The 20587-nt window shown below is 35.2% G+C and overlaps 2 protein-coding genes across 3 annotated transcripts; one reads left to right on the top strand and one right to left on the bottom strand.

Moving 5' to 3' along the window:
* Positions 1-1509: 1509 nt before the first annotated feature.
* Positions 1510-11325, bottom strand: LOC103032193 (C3a anaphylatoxin chemotactic receptor). Of its 2 annotated transcripts, none has more exons than XM_007258262.4 (3): positions 10981-11325; positions 5045-5608; positions 1510-4103 (listed from the first exon to the last, which is right to left on the bottom strand). In XM_007258262.4, the coding sequence occupies exons 2-3, from the start codon at positions 5600-5602 to the stop codon at positions 3585-3587; spliced, it is 1077 nt and encodes a 358-aa protein (XP_007258324.1). In that variant the 5' UTR covers positions 5603-5608; positions 10981-11325; the 3' UTR covers positions 1510-3584. The 2 variants fall into 2 exon arrangements, with proteins under 2 accessions (XP_007258324.1, XP_007258325.1); XM_007258263.4 differs by having other exon boundaries at positions 5045-5603; positions 10981-11324.
* A 5457-nt stretch (positions 11326-16782) lies between these two features.
* Positions 16783-20026, top strand: LOC125799475 (gastrula zinc finger protein XlCGF49.1-like). The gene is made up of 2 exons (XM_049476310.1): positions 16783-16970; positions 18998-20026. The coding sequence occupies exon 2, from the start codon at positions 19038-19040 to the stop codon at positions 19731-19733; it is 696 nt and encodes a 231-aa protein (XP_049332267.1). The 5' UTR covers positions 16783-16970; positions 18998-19037; the 3' UTR covers positions 19734-20026.
* Positions 20027-20587: the final 561 nt, after the last annotated feature.

The raw sequence follows: 20587 nt of genomic DNA, 5'->3' as shown, positions 1-20587 counted from the left end.
AATAAGCCATTAAAAAAAGCCACACCCCCATCAAAAAAGTAAGGGTTAACATTCTTTTAGATTTGTAAAAATATTTCATTCAGAGGGAATTTTGAAATAAAAATGTATTGTTACACAATGTGTTTTTTCATGTTTAATGTTTTCTTAGGTTACACATTTGCAAATTTATGAGAAATTGAATTATACAGTACTTTTTTTCACACACCTTCTCATTCAATGTTTTTATATTTTTTTCTACACTGTAATTGAATACAGAATTCATTGTCATCCAGACAATGAAGGAACACATAAGGAATCATGTAGTAACTTAAAAGTGTTAATTAAAATTTCTGTGAAGCATTTAGGTACTCTTATCTTACTTATCCTGTACAACAGAGGTAACTCCTGCTCTTCCTTTCCTGGGTGGTCCTGATGAGAGCCAGTTTCATCATAACGTTTGATGGTCTTTGCAATTTCACTTGAGGATGATTTCAAAGTTGACTTTTAAATACTAATAAAAACACACTGATTTAAGGTGTGTCCAGTTGACTGGCACTGTATGTTTCAAACAAACTTTTGAAGAAATTTTAGAATGCATGGAAATTTCATACATCAATCAAATTAATACTTAATATAACAATTAATACAATTAATAATGAATACAACATGTAGTGTGAACTAGCCTCATAAGCATAATAATCCACATACGTCTTCAAAAGCAGACCAGTTTTGGCTTGAGAACCTTGGCTCTGCTCCTGGTGAGGATATTCTTTAAATGAAGTATATGCTGTGTACAGATTAGAGATGAGAGTTTGAAAAAAGTAAAATGTTTGGTTTCAAGAAAGAGTTTAGAAACCTTTCCTTTTAATAAAAAGAGTTTGGCCATTATATATATATATTATATATTTTTAGAGTGAACTGATAAAAATCAATAACACACCTGTGCCTTAGTATGCTTCAGTTCCAGTTTTGCTAGTTGACCACATGCAGTAGATGAAGCAGCGTGATATATCGGGTTAAGCTTAAGAACAAATGCTGTTTCAATTTGGTTTGAATTAAACATTTAAGTGTAGTGAAAGCCATTGATTTAGCAAATGAAGGAAAGGCAACCCTGTATTTGAACTCTGGCCTTTGGCTTTGTTGCAGCAACACAGGAAGAGAGGCAGAGTTATGAACCTTAACATTTATAGACAATATTTAAAGCACGTATTAAAAATGTAAGAAGGAAGTGTTGTGCAAAGAGCCTTAAAGAAGGAACCAAAATTAAAACAGGTTCTGCTTATTTGTCCCTTTCCATTTTAGTCTAAAATCCTTTGGAAGAGGGGACTTATATCTTAAATTAATTATAAAAAAATAATCTCACAAATATTAATTTTAATGTATTGTGTATATTCGAATAATTGTACCTTTAGCATGATGCAATAAGAATACAATAAATAAAAAAGGAATTAGGACTAATGTTAAATCTCTCATGGGTTTAGCAGAAAGTTTATTCTTGAATAAAACGACAAACAATACTCATGGACAGCCTGATAATACTCACTTGCATCTGCTTTAATTAGTTAGTAAAAGAAAAGATCAAATACAAATAATGAGAACTAAATATAACAATAGTCACATAGCTTAGGTATAGTGTGTATGTTTCCAGTCAGCCAAAATAAACTACACGCTCAGGGACCTGCATAGCGGTCTCTTATTAATTAGACGTTTGTATGTGAGCATTGAAAAGATGTAAAACATAAAATTATATTTTAAAGGTAAAATATCTGCATGAAACATTTCAAACCTTTTTTAAAAATATTATTATTCACACAGTTGCATTATTTGCATTGAGAATTATTGAGTGGATTTCAGAATATAGTGTCAAAGCCAGTCCAAAGATAGCACTGAGGAAAAAACAAGCAAAGGAAATAAGTATTCTGGTCAACATGCCACAATGTTAGAGTCACCCTGGGTTAAAAATAGTTTAAATATTTAAAGCATGTTACAAATTGCTTACTAAAATAAAGTCTTATCATTATTTCCCACTGCTTTTAAGGATCTTGTTGCTTCCTTTTCCATATTTATCTTGTGTTTAAGCAAGGCCTGATAGTGCCAGATGAATGCAGCATTCCATTTCTCTATCAAATATAAATCATATTTACCATATATTACCATCCTCAGTGGAACAGGCAGCGTCTGGCTAGAAATGTTTATGCAAACAAAGAAGTGACAGTGGTAGAAATTACAGGCACATTCAAAGCAAAATGCTTCACACACATATGCAACAGGTCAGTACAGCATTCTTTTAGCTTTTAGCTTTTATGAGACATGGCAAAAGTCCTGCTATCCTATCATGTCAGCGTAGTTGATTAGTTTTAGTATATTAGAGCTGAAGATAAAAACTTGAGTTACATGCTGATTGAATACTCCACTCTGACTGCAGCCTTACAAACTGTGAATTTGAGTTTTACCAGAGAACATTAAAAAAAACATTTAGCAAAGTTTTAAAAAGGTTACAGGAAGGTTAGCCTGTAACGTTACAGAAAAAATGTTCCAGGAACGTTCTGAAAATGTGTGACGTAATACGAGTTTGCATCACAATGTCATTCGTTTGTTTCTCACATAACGTTCCCAGCTAGACGAATACTAATTTTATTCGGAAACATTTACAAACATTAATCAAAAAAAATAATTCCAAAAAAATAATAAATCCCAAAAAAAATATTTAAAACATTGACACAAGTGACATTGTAGAAACTTTACCAGAAGGTTTAAAAACAATAAATTAAAACATTCTAAAAAAAAAATCCAAAAAACTTGACATTCTAAAAATGTTAATTGTAACATTCAGAAAATGTTCTACTAGCCAAAATTGTTAGCTGGGTTCTGTCGATAGAGGTTAATTAAGTACTTTGCTTCTGTCCAGAGGATTTTGTATATGACAGATTTTATAATGCAATACTAAACTTTTTTTTTACACCGGAGAATTGAGACTCCACATTTAATTCAGACTTACATAAAGCAACTTGCCATATTACAGTTTAGAACACAGTAGCACTGTTTTTAGTGACATTTTGACAACAATTGATATGTATTGCATGTACATAAAAATAAATGTACAAAAAGAAACATTCTCACAAATCACAAAAATATGCAAAATATGGATACTCAAGGACCAAAACAACCACAGCTCTAGAAGAAGACATATTTGAGCTTGAATGTTGGACTTTTTGTTATAGTTCCATATAGGAAATTTTAATTGGAACGTTCCTACATGTCTGATTTTCTACTAGAAAAGGCGGAAGAGCCTCGCCAACCATGAATTCAGAATCCAAGATGGCTGCACTGCATGCCATCAGCAGTAAACACAGTAGTATTATACAGTTTATTAGCATTTCTATCTGTTTGTGTCTCAGTAAATCAGTTGCACATAATACTGCCCACCTTTTCTCTGTGGACAGGTATTTAACATGTGCAAAATACTGCATAATTCATAGTTATCTACTGATATCACTAGCAATGCTAACCAGAAACAATGCTAACAACTTGGGTGTGAAATTATTCATAGCTTTAACATCCGACATACGAGTTAAATGGAACGCAGCACTAGATTTAACCTTTTTTCAAACATAAGCAGTTCCATCAGCTGTGTGCATCCCTGTCGTTTTGGTTTTTGTTATGCAACTGGAAGTCTCATCTACAGTGCGCTCCTGAGACTGTGACGTCTGCCCGTCCCAGTCCTCAGCTAGAGCTCGACGGTAAACCCCAGACAGGCTTTGTCTGAAGCGCTGCCTCATATCCAGGCCCATGCAGAAATAAAGGAGTGGATTCACACAGCTGTTAAAATAGGCGAAGCCCTTTGCGATGGTTAGGCCCACCTTTATCGCTTGGCTCTTGCTATCCACCATTTTAGCCAAAAGTAGGCCGTGGTATGGAGCCCAGCACAGGAAGAAGGCACAGACCAGAGACACCAGAATTCTGAGGGGTCGTGATTTGCGGGAGATACGTGTTCGCCGTATCCCTATACCAGCAAGTGCATAGCAGGTAAGGATGACCAGGAAGGGCAGCAGAAAACCGCAGGAGAAGCGAATGCTGTACAAGGCAAGCTTAGCTGTGTTGTCGCCTTCAGTTTGTTCCTTGACCTGGGGAAAAAATGTACTGAAGTTTATATTATACCCACCAGATGGAGGACTGTTTTAACCGACACTATACTTTAATTTAGTGATCAGCTTGAGTTATTAATTGAAAAATAAATTATATTTATTTATATTTATGTAAACAGAGAAATAAACAAATGCTACAGTACATTCGAACATACAGTAGAGTTTTTGCTCAGATTGGATTTGGCTTAAATATTCACATTATTATTTCTGTTGTTTTGCTGAATTCTGACTCTCTGTCTGACTCTATCTGCCTTCCTTTAAGCAATGATTTGTTATTTGTTACTGTATGACCAGAGGTGTCAAGTACCAAAGTACAAATACTTAGTTACCTTACTTATGAAGATTTTTTTGTTATCTATACTTTGCTTGAATAATATATATTTTTAATTACTTCTACGTATGTAGCCAAGTATGAAGATGATCAAAAGAAATTGAGTAAAATGTCCCAGCCGAGCTTTTTTAATATATTTGCATTGTACTAAAATGCATTCCTGAAACAGGGAGTCTAGTGCATTCCAAATTGTTCAACATTAATATTTTAATATAACATTATATATTTAGTATGCTTTTAGAAAAATGTGTTTTTGGGAGGGAGTGGATAGGCCCCTGTTTTGCGGCCTAAGCTTTTGTCCTTAATGGGTTTTTTACATTTTACTTTTTTACTTGAAGTAGCTATGAAACCAATAATTTTAGACTTTTACTTGAGTTGATACTTCATCCTCTACAGAGGTATTTTAAACCCTAATGCCTATAATTGTACCTGAATAATGAATGTGAATACTTTTGACAACTTTGAGTCGGATTTGAGTTTGTTAATGTAAATGTAGCTAGTATTAGGGTTTGACATGTAAAACCAACTTTTCTGCTTGCCATTATTTATTAATCCTAAACAAGCACCCAAATAGGAACATATTCCTTACCTCCAAGGAGCACTTGCTCAAGTTGTTCTTTCCGATGTAGACTTGTCGATATACGTAATACGGTGAGCTGAAGAGCCCCGCCACAATCCAGACTCCTAGGCTGACAAGTCGAGCAGCACGCACAGTTCGCCGCTGCCTAGTAAACACAGGGAGCCACACACAAATCGCCCGATCCAGACTGATGACAGCCAAAAGAAAAACACTACAAAACATGTTGGCATACTTGAAGAAACCATTGAACTTGCAGAGGAAGAGTCCAAAGGGCCAGTGATCATAGAAAAGCTTCTTGATCAAAGAAGTGACACGAGTCAGGCAAAAAATCAGGTCGGCCACAGCCAGGTTAACCAGCCACACGTTGGTGACGTTGGCCTTTAGACAGAACCCAGCCATCCAGATGACCACAGAGTTCCCAGTGATGCCAAGTATGATGGTTATGGTGTAGAGGACAATGGTGATGTTGTCCATAATAGCATCAATGTCCACAGTTGTTTTGTCATTTTTGGAAAAGGCAAAGGAATTGTCAGGAAGGGAAAGGATGAGGGTGCCATTGGATGACATTCTGCTCTAAGACAAAAAAAGGGAAAAGAAATGTATAAATAGAGTTCAAATAGACCTGTTTTCAATCTTGTACTAAAAAAAGTTTCTTCACATCCAGTCTGCAGATGTTAAAACACTGTACACTGGGTTAGTAGTTGATTACTTACTCCTAAACACATTTTCCATGTACTGTAGGCGCACTCTGTAGGTTTACAGGCCTCTGCATCATGCCTCATTAAACATAGCACAAAATGTAGGGAGTGTTTGGACGATCATTTCATTGTTGTAACAATGCACCTTGACAATACATATTATACAGTCAGAAAGCTTGGTAATTTACTTTTAACTTGTAAGGAACATTTGTTGGATTAGCAGTAGAGCTGAGTATGTGTGTTGTGCTAATGAACAATTTGCTTAATCCTCTCTGCCAATGCCAAACAGCTTATTCTGCCATTGATATGTTTGGTGTTTGATGATCTTTTTGGGACACCCACTTCTTGTCCTGTCTCTGACATTACCTGGTATATTGGACTTGTTCTTCAGTTTGGAGATTCTGGTACCAGGGCTTACTCCAAATAATCCAAATCAGTGAAACATGGCAATGCAAATACTCGGAGCGGACTCCTACTGACCACTGTAGCAGCTCCTATGCTCTCAGCAACAAGCAAAATAAGCTGTTTGGCATTGGCAGGAAAGATTTTTATTGGTGCAGTCCACATCCTCAGCTCAGTAAATGAATACCTGTAAAATGAGGGGCTTGAGTGTTTTACTACATGTAAAAGAACCAGCAAGGTAATTGCGTCCAAAATGGCAAGTGATTTGTAATTTTACACAGTGTACACAACTCTGGACGCTGGGCACGATGCACATAGATCACCACAACACCCATTAACATGCCATGTTAAAATGGCAACTCAGCATGAGTTGAACTCAAAACATGAATAAATGTTACTTAAGCTGAATTATCAACACACATACAACAAGTTTTAGTTTAGCCTCTACCACTTCATGTTTTTCTTTCCTTTCACATGACCCAAATGAGTTCACTTCCTCAAAAGCTCCCAGTCTCTTACTCAGTGTCTGTTCCTAAATATGTCTGGAAAAGAAGAAAAGATAAAAAATAATCTAACCCTTTCACCCTACAAAAACAGAAGTGAAACAAAGATGGTCAGCACTGTTTTGACAGCATGGCATTTAAGCTTACACAGACAGTGTTAGCTTAATTCAGGCTAGTGATGATTAAGCACCAGGTGGTCAACATTAGGTGGGATAGGTGGGGTTGATGCAGCATTGATGAACTGATTACCCCATGTATGCAAATATATGTCTTTTAAAGCAGAACCTAGATATGTTTTAAGTGTAGGAATATCATTTATTTGTGTCTATTAGGCTTATTTTTTAAATACAATTTATACACATTTATATCACAGTATTTATCGTTTATATTACAAAAAAATATAGAGACAAGAAATGTCCAAAAATCAATCAATAGTTGAGCATAAGAGTGACTGTATCATACATCATTAGGATGCCTAAGCTGGGGTGCAAGAAAATATAAATTTACAGAAATATTGCAATATATATTATTTGCAATATGGTATTGATTTCCAATAACACAGTATTGATATTTACATGTAAAGATTTTTGTCAGACGGTGGTTTATTTTGTGTTTAATCACCAATCACCAGATCAGCAGTGTTGCGATCCCACTGATTTGACTGGAGAAATGAGAACCTATCATTTACTCATATTTAATAAATATGACTGTTGCTTTAAATCACAGCATGACATGATTAAATAATGTCAGTATATCACCTTGCTTACATTATCTCAATATATGTTTGTAACACATATATCTTCAGGTTTTTGCCAATATGCAGCCCTACTATCTTTCTGTGTTAATAAAAATAAACCAAACACATTGGGATTACTTATCTGTTATCTAAAATATTCTCTAAAGACGCGGCATTGTTGGGTAAACTGGGAATTTTTTTGCAAAAAATATTGTTACTATTATTTACATATATATATATATATATATATATATATATATATATATATATATATATATATAATATTATATATATATATATATATATATATATATATATTCCAAAATCATTTTGGGCTTAGTCCAAATGCCATGACAATGTCAGAGTGACTGGTGAACTATAATAAACACAAAATATACTAAAAATAGTACCAGATTATAAGGCGCATTGTGCACCACTAATAAGGGACAGGGGTGCTGCCATGTTTCCCTTCTAATTCAGCAGATCTCGCCACTGGGTGGTGGTGGGTAACTAAGTTAGGGCAAAGCTAAGTTAAGTAAACAAAACTGCAATTCTTAAAAAAAAGTCAAATGAGCGCTGGATGTTAATCTACACAAATTTCTCTTCTGAAAACTATTTGGGTGAGTAAAGCGCTTCTGATTATTCACAGTAAGCTTATATTTCCAGATTTCCTTTAAGGCTGGGTGCAGCAGCATTAATGGCTAATAACTGCCCAACAGAACTACACTGAGGAACCCTGAGTGTTCCAGTAAGCTAGGCCGATATTAGCTAGAGGTTTGTCCCAGGTAGCTTGTTTTTAATACGGTAAACATGCAGACTACAGTCTGATAGACTTCCCTCTGAATGGTGAAAGAGCTAGCGCTTAGCGTGGTTAGCTCCTTACAACCTGACTGGTAAAATTTATACAAAACACACTGGATTAAAAGATGCACTGATGATTTTTGTGAAAATTATAGGATTTTAATTTTAATAGGATTATAGTGTGAAAAATACGGTATGTTTAATTTCATGTGCATGTTTACTCTTATAAACCCTGAATTAAATTGTTTTTGTTTTACTTGTGTGGTCAGTAACCCCACAAACATGTATAAGACTGCATTCAGATATTACACACTGTATCTTCACAGACATAGCAGTTAATCATCTCAAGTCTTGCATCAATCCTTATTTAGCAAATAAAACCTCCATCAGCTTATCTGCAAGATATAATCCATGCAAAAAGAACAACAGTATATTCATCCATCACATTTACTGAGACATGTTTTAGATCTGAAAGTGTTTACACAGACTGGTTGCCAAGCTAATGTCCTCTATGCACTTCACAAAATAAAAGGAATATAATATCTGTTGTCTGGCAACCATCAGGTTTCCTGACTACATAAGTGGTAACATTACTAAAGAGAATTAAAAGTGGCAGATTTAACATTTTACTGTTGCTGATGTGTGAAAGAAGGGGGGTGGTTTCTTTTGATGATTTTACTACCATGTTGCACAAACAAACTTGCCAAGATGGGCAAAAAAAAACAGTTTAAGTTTTCATATTAATTGTATGTGTTGCTGCTGACAAAACTAATTTCACGCATAATGTCTTAAAATTACATTTTCAAATCAACAAAAAAAGAAAATGTTTTTTTTTTTGCACATTGTATGAAAAGTACGTCTTAGCACACTCCTGAAAAATCTTTATTTTTTATATTTTTAATACTTGGATTTTTTTCTAGTTCTGTGAGATTCTTGGGTCATGTTAAATGCATGGCTCTTTTGGCGATTTTTCCACTTTTTTATGATGATGTTTAGGTTGTTGGGCTGTGTGTTTAGGTTGGTGGCATCTATTTGTAGAAGCCATTCTCTTTTCGCCTTAGGTCCCGTTTCACTGGCTGTAACAGAGCTTGAGTGATTTGCCAGTTTTAAATCAGCACTGTTGGTGTTATCACTGTAAGTGAAAAACTTTCACAGTGTTCATTTAACTATGGTGATATGCTGTATGCGTGTAACAGTGGGAGATGTGTTTTCGTTAAAATTCTGCACACTTCTATTATTAAGTGTAGAAAAAAAGGTAGAGTTTAACATTCACAGGATTTCTAAAATGCATCAGACTCATTGAAATGTTCTTATGCGTTTTTTTGTGGTGAAGATGCAAGGTGGGTTTTATGAAATCTCTTACAGGAGCCTTTTTGCAATCTAACTCTGATTTTCCTTTCTAATAAACTTGCCAACAGTTTCCGCATAAAATCTGGAACTTGTACTTAAATTTATGTACACATAAAGAAATGGAACAAAAGAGTAACAACAGCTGGTGTTTTAGAGTGTATGTTTCCTAAACGTATGGTGTAACTTCTCTGTATGAAACAGTACATACACAATACACAATAATGTTTTTCTGATACTTAAACGTAAAAATGTACAGCACCAAAAAAGGACAAGCAGGAACAAGACAGTAACAGTTTCGTAACTGACATTGCCATGCAATTTCCCAAAACCTTTGGTGTCAATTTCTTGCATTTTCATTGCTTTCTGTCAGGCTGGTGTAGTAAAAAAACCTTACCTCCAGAGTGGATGGTTATGAAAGGCTTGCAATGTCATGAAATTACATGGTAAATGTCAAAAAGTTACCCAGGTAAGATCTGGTAATTATATTGTGCGTACTGGTTCATATAGAGTGGTTAAGGGAACCATAAGTTACCATAAGTTAAGGGAACACTATAAACCACAGGTTGTATTATAAAGTGTTACCAAAGTAATCTAAGAGTTTAAAGCTATGTTCAGACTGCAGGCAAACCAATCTGATCACTTGCAAAATACAGTGCAGATAGTAATCTCAGATTTGGTGAGATGCCTATTCAAACAGATTCCTGCAAGTGATCAGAACAGATTTTTATACCTACATGGAGTGCTCCGATAATGTCATAAGAATCTGTAACTAATGAGCCAGGTAGTAAGATCCCTGCACTTCTTTCATTCTGGATTTGATGAGTTTATTGTTTGCTGGGTTGCGTTTTGGGTTGCGTGCAATAGACATGTTGAAACCTGATTTAAGTGACCAGACCATCCAGACTGAGACACAGCTGTACAAATCTGTGCTTGCATTTCAAACAACCTCTAAATGTGGTTTAATTACAATTAGCAAACATTTCATGTGGTTTCTGGCTGTCAATCTGGATATGCCCAAAATTTGGACTGGCAGTCTGAACATTGCCCAAATTTAGCATGGCACTCCTTTCATTTTTTAACAAGTTTACAAAACAAAACTTTTAGCTACATTGTAGAATCTATAATAACAATACCTGGTTGTATGACACTGTTATATTAAGTGGATGCAATCTGTCAAAACAGTACATGATGGCATATGATATCTTTCAAGGCATATTCATGAAACGTATATGTCAAGGTTATGAAGCAAGGCTTAGGTTAAGATTTACCGAAATGCACCAAATAATTATATTGTGAAATTGGACAATAAAACATAAAATAAGCATAATCCAACTAAAATATACATTACATCTTAACAATATCACTTTAAATCACACTATCCCATGCATACCATGCAACACAGCATCATGAAATGTGTGTATAACTGCAATTAAATTTTTCAACAGGCATGCTTACCTGAATTTATATGAGGATGAGTCTTCCACTTAATTTATATCTATATGAAAATCATTACTGTAAATTCCAGATGTAATATTATGTAATGTATTGATATGGAATAAAATATGTGATCTAATATTTAAATTTAAAGTATTATAAATATAAATATGTAAACTCAATGTAAATCTAAATAGCTCTGTCTCCCAGTTGTTTGTTCCTTCTCTTCGCTCTCTGTCTCAGTCAGTCTGGTCACTGAAGTGTCTTTAGCTCAAAAAGAAAAAAAAAAAAAACAGTAAAGGGGTGGTGACACACTTGTGTGTACATACACTCTCTCTCTCTTTCTCTCTTTCTCTCTCTCAAACACATACACACACAATCTACATGTGGTGACAGGACACAGAAGTCTTACGAGTTTAATGACTCTTCAATTATTTACTGCTTCATGTCTGAGACACTTTTTTTATCATACTTTTGAGAATGTTTTGGCCCAACATTCATTTTTGATGCCATTTTTAATCCAGTCATTTTGCTAAATGAAGGCAATGATTAACCCCTAACCCCTGATTTTATTACACCCTTAAGGATTAGTGTTTAACTTATACAATTTTATACCAGTGAAGAAAAATGTACAGGAGCCACCCATGGTCCAGATATGTTTAAGACATTAAAACTTAGAATAGCACCCAATGTTTTGGGTGGTAAATATGGCTATATATTGTATTCATTCTTTATATGTTTAATACTGGCTTAACCTTTTTTTTTTAATGATGTGTTTAGACATTACTTAACTATTTAACTGTTCAAATGTTTATTACTGTGTTAAATAATGTTTTTTGAGACCCTTAACATGTAATATTTTACCAATGTTATGAATGTTAAGAATCTTGTGATGTGAATTTAAACCTCACCACCACCCAGCCTCTTATTCTCTTATATTTATGCCTCATGCTTGACCTTTTTTATCCAGAGGATGGGTCATCCAGGACTCCAGCCCAAGTTTTTTTTAGAGTTCCTCTTCCTTGTCTCAGCTCACAGTAATTGTAGTCTGCAGTTCACAAAATCAGGACATGCAGAATTTCATTCATTTCGCCACTTTTTTCACCACTGAATAATTTCAATAGCCTGAATGTATTTTGTGTTGATTGTCAAGGACAAAGCAAAAAAATAAAAAGAAGTGGACCATAAAAACTGATCTTTCTACAACTTCAAACTCTTTTCAGAATGATGTTAATAAACAGTTTATAGAAGAAGCATAGGCCTGTTATGTAAGAAACTGTATAAGAATTGAACTCCAGGGTGTACTTTGGGTGAGTAGAGGAGCTGGCATGTGCACACTGCACAGGCCTGTGCTGCGTGATTATAACATGAGAATTGGTGCAACTTTTTTATAATCACAGTGTGATTTGTTACTTTGCGATATTGTGATTACACATTGCAATGATTTAAGGTACAAATTACCAACATAGACAACTGTGTATATACCTACCTGTTTCAATCTTGCACTGTTAATACTTACCCGCGGGGTCCTAGAAGAGTAACAGGGGTCTTACTCCTGAACTATACTTACTTACCTGGGTGAGTCCCTCCTCTGTAGAAGGGGAGGGGAGAGAAAAAGCCTGAAAAAGAAAATATGTTAATAATGTTACAATGTGCACACTGTAAATATGAATGAGTGATGGCTATTATATGTTTTGGGCATGTATTGTGTCTCATTATGTGCCATACTTACTGCTTCTGTAACTTTTTATCATGTTTAATGACATTTCTCTTACCTGTAACTAGGTTTGGTATGTTCTAGGGGAGGGGCTACCTGTATACCGTACCAAGGGGCACTTAAAAGTCTTTAATTTTCCCCAAAATTTGTCAGGGTGTCTTTTAATCCAGTGCGCCTTCTGTATAATAAACAGTCAGGTTGTAAGAAGCAGTAAAGCCACTCTGCTGAAGTGCAGCGTTATAAAAAGTTTCAGTGACGTTTCTCCAGCACCAGAAATGGAGCAGTATTAGCATTAGCTGCTAACCAGAGGGGAGTATATTTAGTCTGTGTATATGTAGTCTGCATGTTTACCATGTTGAAACAAGCCATGTGGGATGCACCGATAGCTATAGCGCCCTGCCTTACCAAAAGCGATGTTGGGTGGTGCTTACTAGCGCTAAGCACTGCTGCTAAATGCGCTGTTAAAAATATTGTGAATCTAGGCTTACTGTAAATAAATAGAAATGCTTTACTCACCCTAACAGTTTTTTTTTTTTTTTTATAATCCAGTGCAACTTGTGCATGAAAATAGACCAGAAAACAGAAGTTCGTTAATAGTGCGCCTTATAAGACTAGTACTAGTAATAATATGTTAAGCTACACCTGTGGGATAGGATGTTTGTGTTTTATGCCTAGACTTAGATGACTTTTTCTTCTTTTTTTCCATTAGTGCACTTGTAAGTATTCTGCACTGTTGTGGCTAAAAATAAAAGTGACGGGAAAAGGAGAAACTTCTGCTGTTTTTTTTTTTTTTAAATCTAGTGCCCAACACTACCCGTAAAGATTGTACTGCTATTTTTTTGGAACACCCATTAGTAGTTTTTATAACACCCATAGATTTATTTAAAATAAAAAATAGCAGTAAAATACATAGGCCTCTGTCACAGACCATTTTCTTGAACCTGGCCCGACAGGACCCAAGGAAAGTGGTGGGAAATCGTTTGGGTTGGGCTCTGGCTTGGGCAGAGAATATAAATCTTTTAATCACTCAGCAGTGGTATTTCAGTCATATATTTACAACAGAAATGTACACAGAGGAATGTAACCACTCTTGCTAGCTAGTTAGGTTAGCTAAGGTGGCTGCCTCAGCTAATGTAGTTAAATATCTTTGCTCTGTTCAGCTTGTAGCTTATGAAGATGCAGTAAACAGATGCCAAAATGTGATATATGATAATGAATGCTTTAATCTATTGACTTATATAAATTTTAAAGAGCATAAAATGTACTTAAGCTTTGTGTTTATCAAAAAAAAAATACAAATTTGAAAAACGAAGGACTCAACTCTGAAACTGTGCAGTTTGGGTGTGTAAGGCTATTGCTTTTGCATTATTATTATTAGCCAGACAAAGTATTCTCTTTAGCTGGAGGTCAGATGCCCCCCTTCATTCTTGTTGTGGCTAAAGGACGTTTCCTTTTTTTCTGTGTGGAAAAGATTAAGCTTAGTCTGAGGGGCTAATATTTTATATTATATACTAATATTTTTTATTTAGAGATGGCAACCTTTAATGACTTTTTTCAGCATCTTTCTGAGTTAACAATTGAGGGGGAGGAGGGTTATTTATTTATAATATATAATTTTTTGTGATTTTTACTTTTACTTTATTTTGAGTTTTATCATTTTGTTTTATATTATGTGGATATTTCTTTGTTAAATATGAAATAGAATGACTCCTGTAAAAATGTTTTGACTGTATGGTGGACTGCTTTTTCCTTGATGTTGAGACATCAATAAAAAATCCATTGAACTTTACATGCAGTTAATTCCATTATATGCAGTGAATTTGGTATAAATGTCTAATATAATTGCAAAATATTTCATTTGCTGACATATACAGTCACTCTTACAATATTACAGTACTGTAGTAGTGTTAAATATTGCTGCATTAGCAACACTGTGTGAAGGGTCTGCAACATATGTTGTGCTGCTGCCCACTACTGGTAAATTAAAGAATTACAAAATGGTCCAAAATGGTTTAGCATACCCTGCTAAAATAAACTCAGCTTGTCATCGAGAGAAAACACAACCTATGCTGGTCAAGAACTAGTTAATGAGCTAGCCTACCAGGGTAGGATGGTTCACTTTTACAGTTTTTTTTTTAACATATTTAATCGATTCGGATTATAAGGTGCATCGAGTTATAAGGCACACTATTAATGAACATCTATTTTCTGGTCTATTTTTATACATTAGACACACTGAATTATAAGGCGCATTTTAAGCGACAATAGTAAGGAACAAGGTGTTGCCATGTTTCTCTTCAAATTCAGCAGTTTATTTGGATGAGGAAAATGCTTTTGTTTATTTACCGTTTGCCACTGCACTTTAGCGGAGTGGCTTTACTGCTACTTACAACTAGTAAAATTCACACATGAGGTGCACCGACGTTTATAGGAAAATTTAGGGATTTTAAGTGCGCTTTATAGTGTGAACAATACAGTATTGTTTTTAAATGGCTAAAAAACAAACAATCATGAGAAGGCTGACAAAAGGCTTTAAAGGCCTGCAGTGGTGAGACAGTGGCCAGTGCTGCAATATACAGTATGAGCAAACAGGATACTGTATAGGAAGCTTCGGGTTTATTTTTTCAAAGAATGTGTGACTTACAAATATGTGTATGGCATTTGAAGCATGGCAAAATGAACAAACAAACAACAACAGCACAAAAATCTTCCAGAAGTCTGCAGCCAGTCAGTGTGTGGATTTCTTCAGTTCCATGAGCAGCTTTATTAGATTTGTACCATATCTATCTCTGCCAACTTCTTCTTGCTATCATGTAAAAAAATGTTCATTATATTCTGGTATCAACATTGATTTCATGCATTAAACATCAAGGGTGCTGTTTAGGGCACTCACCGTAAAGTAAGTGACTAGCGAGTTTAGTCACTTGGTTCTGTGGGTAGCTTATTTGATAGGAATGGTTTTAGCTCTCCTAGTCTTGTTAAAGGCTGTAAGTGAGTGGCAAGCCTGTTAAATAAAGGAGCTATTGAGCAGTCAGCATGAGTCTCACGGGTCTTCCTTCCTCTTCCACGCCACAATATGGCGCATATGGGCAAAATCATAATTTATAAATGTTTAATATTTTTCATACTGAAGAATTTTATATTTTTTTATAACACAGAACAGTAGTAACTCAGCAATAAGTGTCAGTATTGCACACATTATTAGATAAAAGCTTTTAAACTCTAATTTTAAGCCTTTTTGATGTGCTCTGGCTTTAACTTAAGCCTCAGATCACCAACGGGTCAGCTCAGTAGTTTGCTGTAGACAAATTGACGAATATATAGATACGTTTCTTTTATTTGCAGCAAATTACTTCATTCTTTAAAATTAATGTAATATCATGGCCATGTGGATATTTACTATTTTAATTTAAACAGTTTTTAGCTATTTAGTTCAATTTGTCCCTATTCATTTTGGTCTCACTCGCGGGCTCCCCCTAGCGGGGTGCAGTCATTTTTAGGTATAACGGCGGAGATAGGTAGCGCCTGTATCTGTCTGTATCGCAATTGTTTATAAAACAAATATGGTTCTTATATTAACAATTCTCTGAGAGAGTTTTTAGTTAATAGCAATTACAAATTTGACTAAATATTACATACACATGGGCCATTTTTTGAAAACTTCTCCGAATTGGCCAGCATTTAACAATTGTTTGGTTCTGTACTTCAATTCTAAAATTTGAATGGGTAGTAAAAATGCCATTAAATAGTGCTCATTACTAAATGTGTTTTTTTTACGGATACCTTGCCAGTTTTTTCTCTTGTAATATTTATACAAATGTATTTATTGTTGTTTTTTATATATTATTATTTTTTCGTTGTGTGGTTTATTTATACGCTAATTAATATTATTTAGGTATCTGTAGCTGTGAAACGTAGCTGTAGCTGTGAAGTTTGTAGGCTGCTTAGTCTATTAGAGCTATTGTAAATATGATTGTTTTTGTAAAGCTTTTATATTCCTGTATAATAAAAATAATTAAAAACTGTGTATCCCAATTGGCTCATTGGCTCATGAGCGGAACTAGAGTTCTGCGATTTGATTGGCTCCTCGGCGGAACTCCGGAAGTCTGGCGTCTTCTGCACATAAACACAGCGGACTGTAGCGGAACCCGGAGCTTCAGTGGTGTTTTATATCTTATCAGAATCAAGTGACAATGTATTACACTGCTGTCCAGTAAAACAGAAGATCCAGATGTGATCAGCAGTTCAACGTCTCTGTGTTCAGACTTTTCTGGAGGAACAGCCTTAGCTGAAGGTAACGTTATGGAGATGATCCACTAATAACACACTGCTCTATATTTAATCTTATAAACACACAGAAACACATCTATAGAAACACATCTAAAATAAGCAACATGTAGAAAAACACACAAGCTGCTTCGCCCAAGAGCTGGTTTTATTTACTTTATCTTATTCATTATTGATGAACAGGTTCTTTCTGCTCTATTTAAGGTGTACAGGCTATTTAGGAACATTGATGTTGATTAATTTGAGTAATTGTTCCCTTTTATGGGAGGTTAAACTGTTATTTTGGTGCTATTGATTATAAACTCTGCTAATTCTATAGATATATCCAATATATTTGCAGAACTAATACAACTGCTTGAAATATCCTGAAATAATTTTAACTAAGGTACTAAAACCAGACATCAAATAGGTCAATCAATGAAAACAGTAGTATGTTGTGGTATAATGAACACTGTGAGTGGTTCCCAAAAAACAACAGACAAATACATCACAAATAGGCTTTACTAGGCAAAGATTAATTAATGAATGTATTATTATTGTTACATTACATTACATTGCATTTGGCAGACGCTTTTGTCCAAAGCGACTTACAATAATGAAGTACAAAAGTAATAGGAATTAAGATAAACCATTTTAGATAGGGCTCAAAGGAGGTCGAAGGGAAATAAAGGGATAGAGAAGTGAAGGAGGGGAAAAAGGAAATGGGGTTAGAAGTAGTTAGTGTGTTAGAGGTGTTAGGAGAGTAAGTGCTCTTTGAAGAGCTCTGTCTTCAGGAGTCTCTTAAAGAGATTCTCCTGATCTGGTAGTGGAAGGTAGTTTGTTCCACCATTGGGGAACTCTGTATGAGAACAGTCTGGATTGCTTTGTGTGAATGTTTGGCAAAGCGAGGCGACGTTCATTGGAGGAGCGCAGCGGCCGGGAGGTAGCGTAAGCCTTCAGGAGCGAGTGCAGGTAGGAGGGAGCCTGTTCTGTCATCACCTTGTAGGCGATTGTAAGAGTTTAGAATTTGATGCGAGCATCAACTGGTAGCCAGTGGAGCTCAATGAGCAGCGGGGTGACATGTGCCCATTTTGGCTGGTTGAAGACCAGACGTGCTGCTGCATTCTGAATCATCTGTAGTGGTTTTACTACACAGGCCGGGAGGCCAGTTAGCAGGGCATTGCAGTAGTCGAGGCGTGAGATGACGACTGCTTGTACCAGGAGTCTAGGTCATCAGGTCTAATTTTCCTGATGTTATAAAGCGTGAAGCAGCAGGATCGAGCAACTGAGGCCACATGGTGCGTGAAGGAGAGCTGGTCATCGACCATAACACCCAGGTTCCTAGCAACCTTTGTCGGTGAGAGAGAGAGAGTCGATGCTTATAGAGAGGTTGTGTTGAAAAGATGGTTTTGCTGGTATGACCAGAAGTTCAGTCTTTGTTATTATCAGTCTTTGTCTTTTATTATTATTATTATTATTATTATTATTATAGCATAGTAATAGTATTAATATTAGTGCTGGGCGATTATGGCCAAAGATATGATTCAAAACTGGATTGGAACTTTTTTCAGTACGAGCTCAGTCCTTGGTGGAATGTTTAGTAAATATGCGCCCATTAATCTTTGGGAGGTGCCGGTAACCAAGGTTAGACAGATAAACACTTCAGAAATGAGTAGCATTTTTTTTATATTTTAGATTAAAAACATTAAAAGTCTGTATTGTATAATCACGATTACTTCATTGTGAAAAAGCATTAAAACTGTTATTTGAATTCATCATGAAAACCACTCAGCACTAATTAATAAAAAGGCCAGATTAAAATTTGTAAAGAAATGCTGGCATTAACATGTAGATTTACATTTCATATTACAGATTTGTAAAAATTGTACTTATGATAATATCAGCTGAATGAATTCAAAAGTGTTCAGATACATGATCATATGCTTTTCTTATGCTTATCTTAGAATTCTGTAATTCAATTCAGTAAATTTAATACTAAATCTTACTCATTTTTTTTACTGATTTTACCTTTTCTTTTTTTATTGTTTCTTCCAGCAATGAATGTCATGCTGTTTCAAGTCTTCTCCTGCTCCTAATGTTGACAATAAGAAGGTTTCACAAAGAACAAATGGACTCTTCTACATCTTGCAGTCAAATGCAGAAAAATACAGAAGAGCAGAAATCTTACCACTGCTCAGACTGTGGGAAGAGTTTTAATCATCATGGTCATCTCCAACAACACAAGCTCATTCACACTGGAGAGAAACCTTATCTCTGTTTAGATTGTGGAAAGAGTTTTAATAATCCTGGGACTCTTCGAACACACCAGCGTATTCACACTGGAGAAAAGCCATATAAGTGCTCAGACTGTGGAAAGAGTTTTCTTCATCAAAGTTCTTTCCAACAACACCAGCGCATTCACACAGGTGAGAAGCCGTACCATTGCTCAGAGTGTGGGAAGAGCTTTAATAAGCAGAATCATCTTCAGCAACATCAGCGCACTCACACAGGAGAGAAACCGTATCTCTGCTCAGTGTGTGGGAAGAGTTTTACTCAGCAGAGTCATTTTAACACACACCAGCGCATTCACACTGGAGAAAAACCATATCAGTGCCCAGAGTGTGGGAAGAGTTTTAATAATCAGGGTGATCTCCAAAAACACCAGCGCATTCACACTGGAGAGAAACCGTATTACTGCTCAGACTGTGAGAAAAGCTTCCAATATTCAAAAACTTTTAAGAGTCACAAATGCATAAGGAGTGCTCACACAAATGGGGAGTTACATATTTAAAACCATTCCATGTCTCAACACAGATAAAAAAATGTGTTACCTGTTTATAGAGAGGGAAAAATGCAAAGAAATTGCAAAGGCTTTTCTAAAGATATCCCACTATCTACAATACATAGTGTCATCAAGAGGTTCAGAAAATCTGAAGATATTCCTATCCGTGAGGGCAAGGCATTAAAAATGGGCATGATTCTCTGCTGGACTGTTGACATATGGCTTTATCTGAGCTCTATAAGATAATATATGTTGTGATATGATTTAATGTTTTTCATTAAATGGTAAAATGTGTCACTTTTCACCATGTGAAACGTATGGTATGTTTGATTGTGAATTAAATATGGAAATATGCATGTAAAACATTTGCAAATTATTGCATTTTCTGTATATATCAATTGCAAATTTATTTTTGGCACAGCAAAATCCACATTTCTTCTTTGTATACAAACACATATAAAAAATGTGTTTATGGGTATTGTATTGTATATTGGTTTTGCATTTAGATACACTGCCTAGCCCCCAAAAAAAAATCCTGTTTATGAAATGACTCAACTTAGGACTTTTTTTGGGAGGGAAAGGTCACCAACGTCTTAAATTAATTATCTGAGGAAAAACTATATAGATTTCTTCTCATATTTCTTTTGTTTATTTGTAATGTGCACATTCACAGGATACACCACACTTAAGCATAATGGTTCAATGAATAGTGTGAGAAACAAGCATTGGAACAGTGAAGTACCATGTAATATGATTTCTTATTTAGGAAGTCTGCATTATATATATATATATATATATATATATTATTTATATATATATATATATAAAATACATTTGTATTCTTGACTAAATGCAACAAATAC

This window comes from Astyanax mexicanus, chromosome 3 (assembly GCF_023375975.1).
Source record: "Astyanax mexicanus isolate ESR-SI-001 chromosome 3, AstMex3_surface, whole genome shotgun sequence".
Classification (NCBI taxonomy): domain Eukaryota; kingdom Metazoa; phylum Chordata; class Actinopteri; order Characiformes; family Acestrorhamphidae; genus Astyanax; species Astyanax mexicanus.
This window is presented reverse-complemented; position numbering and strand designations above follow the sequence as displayed.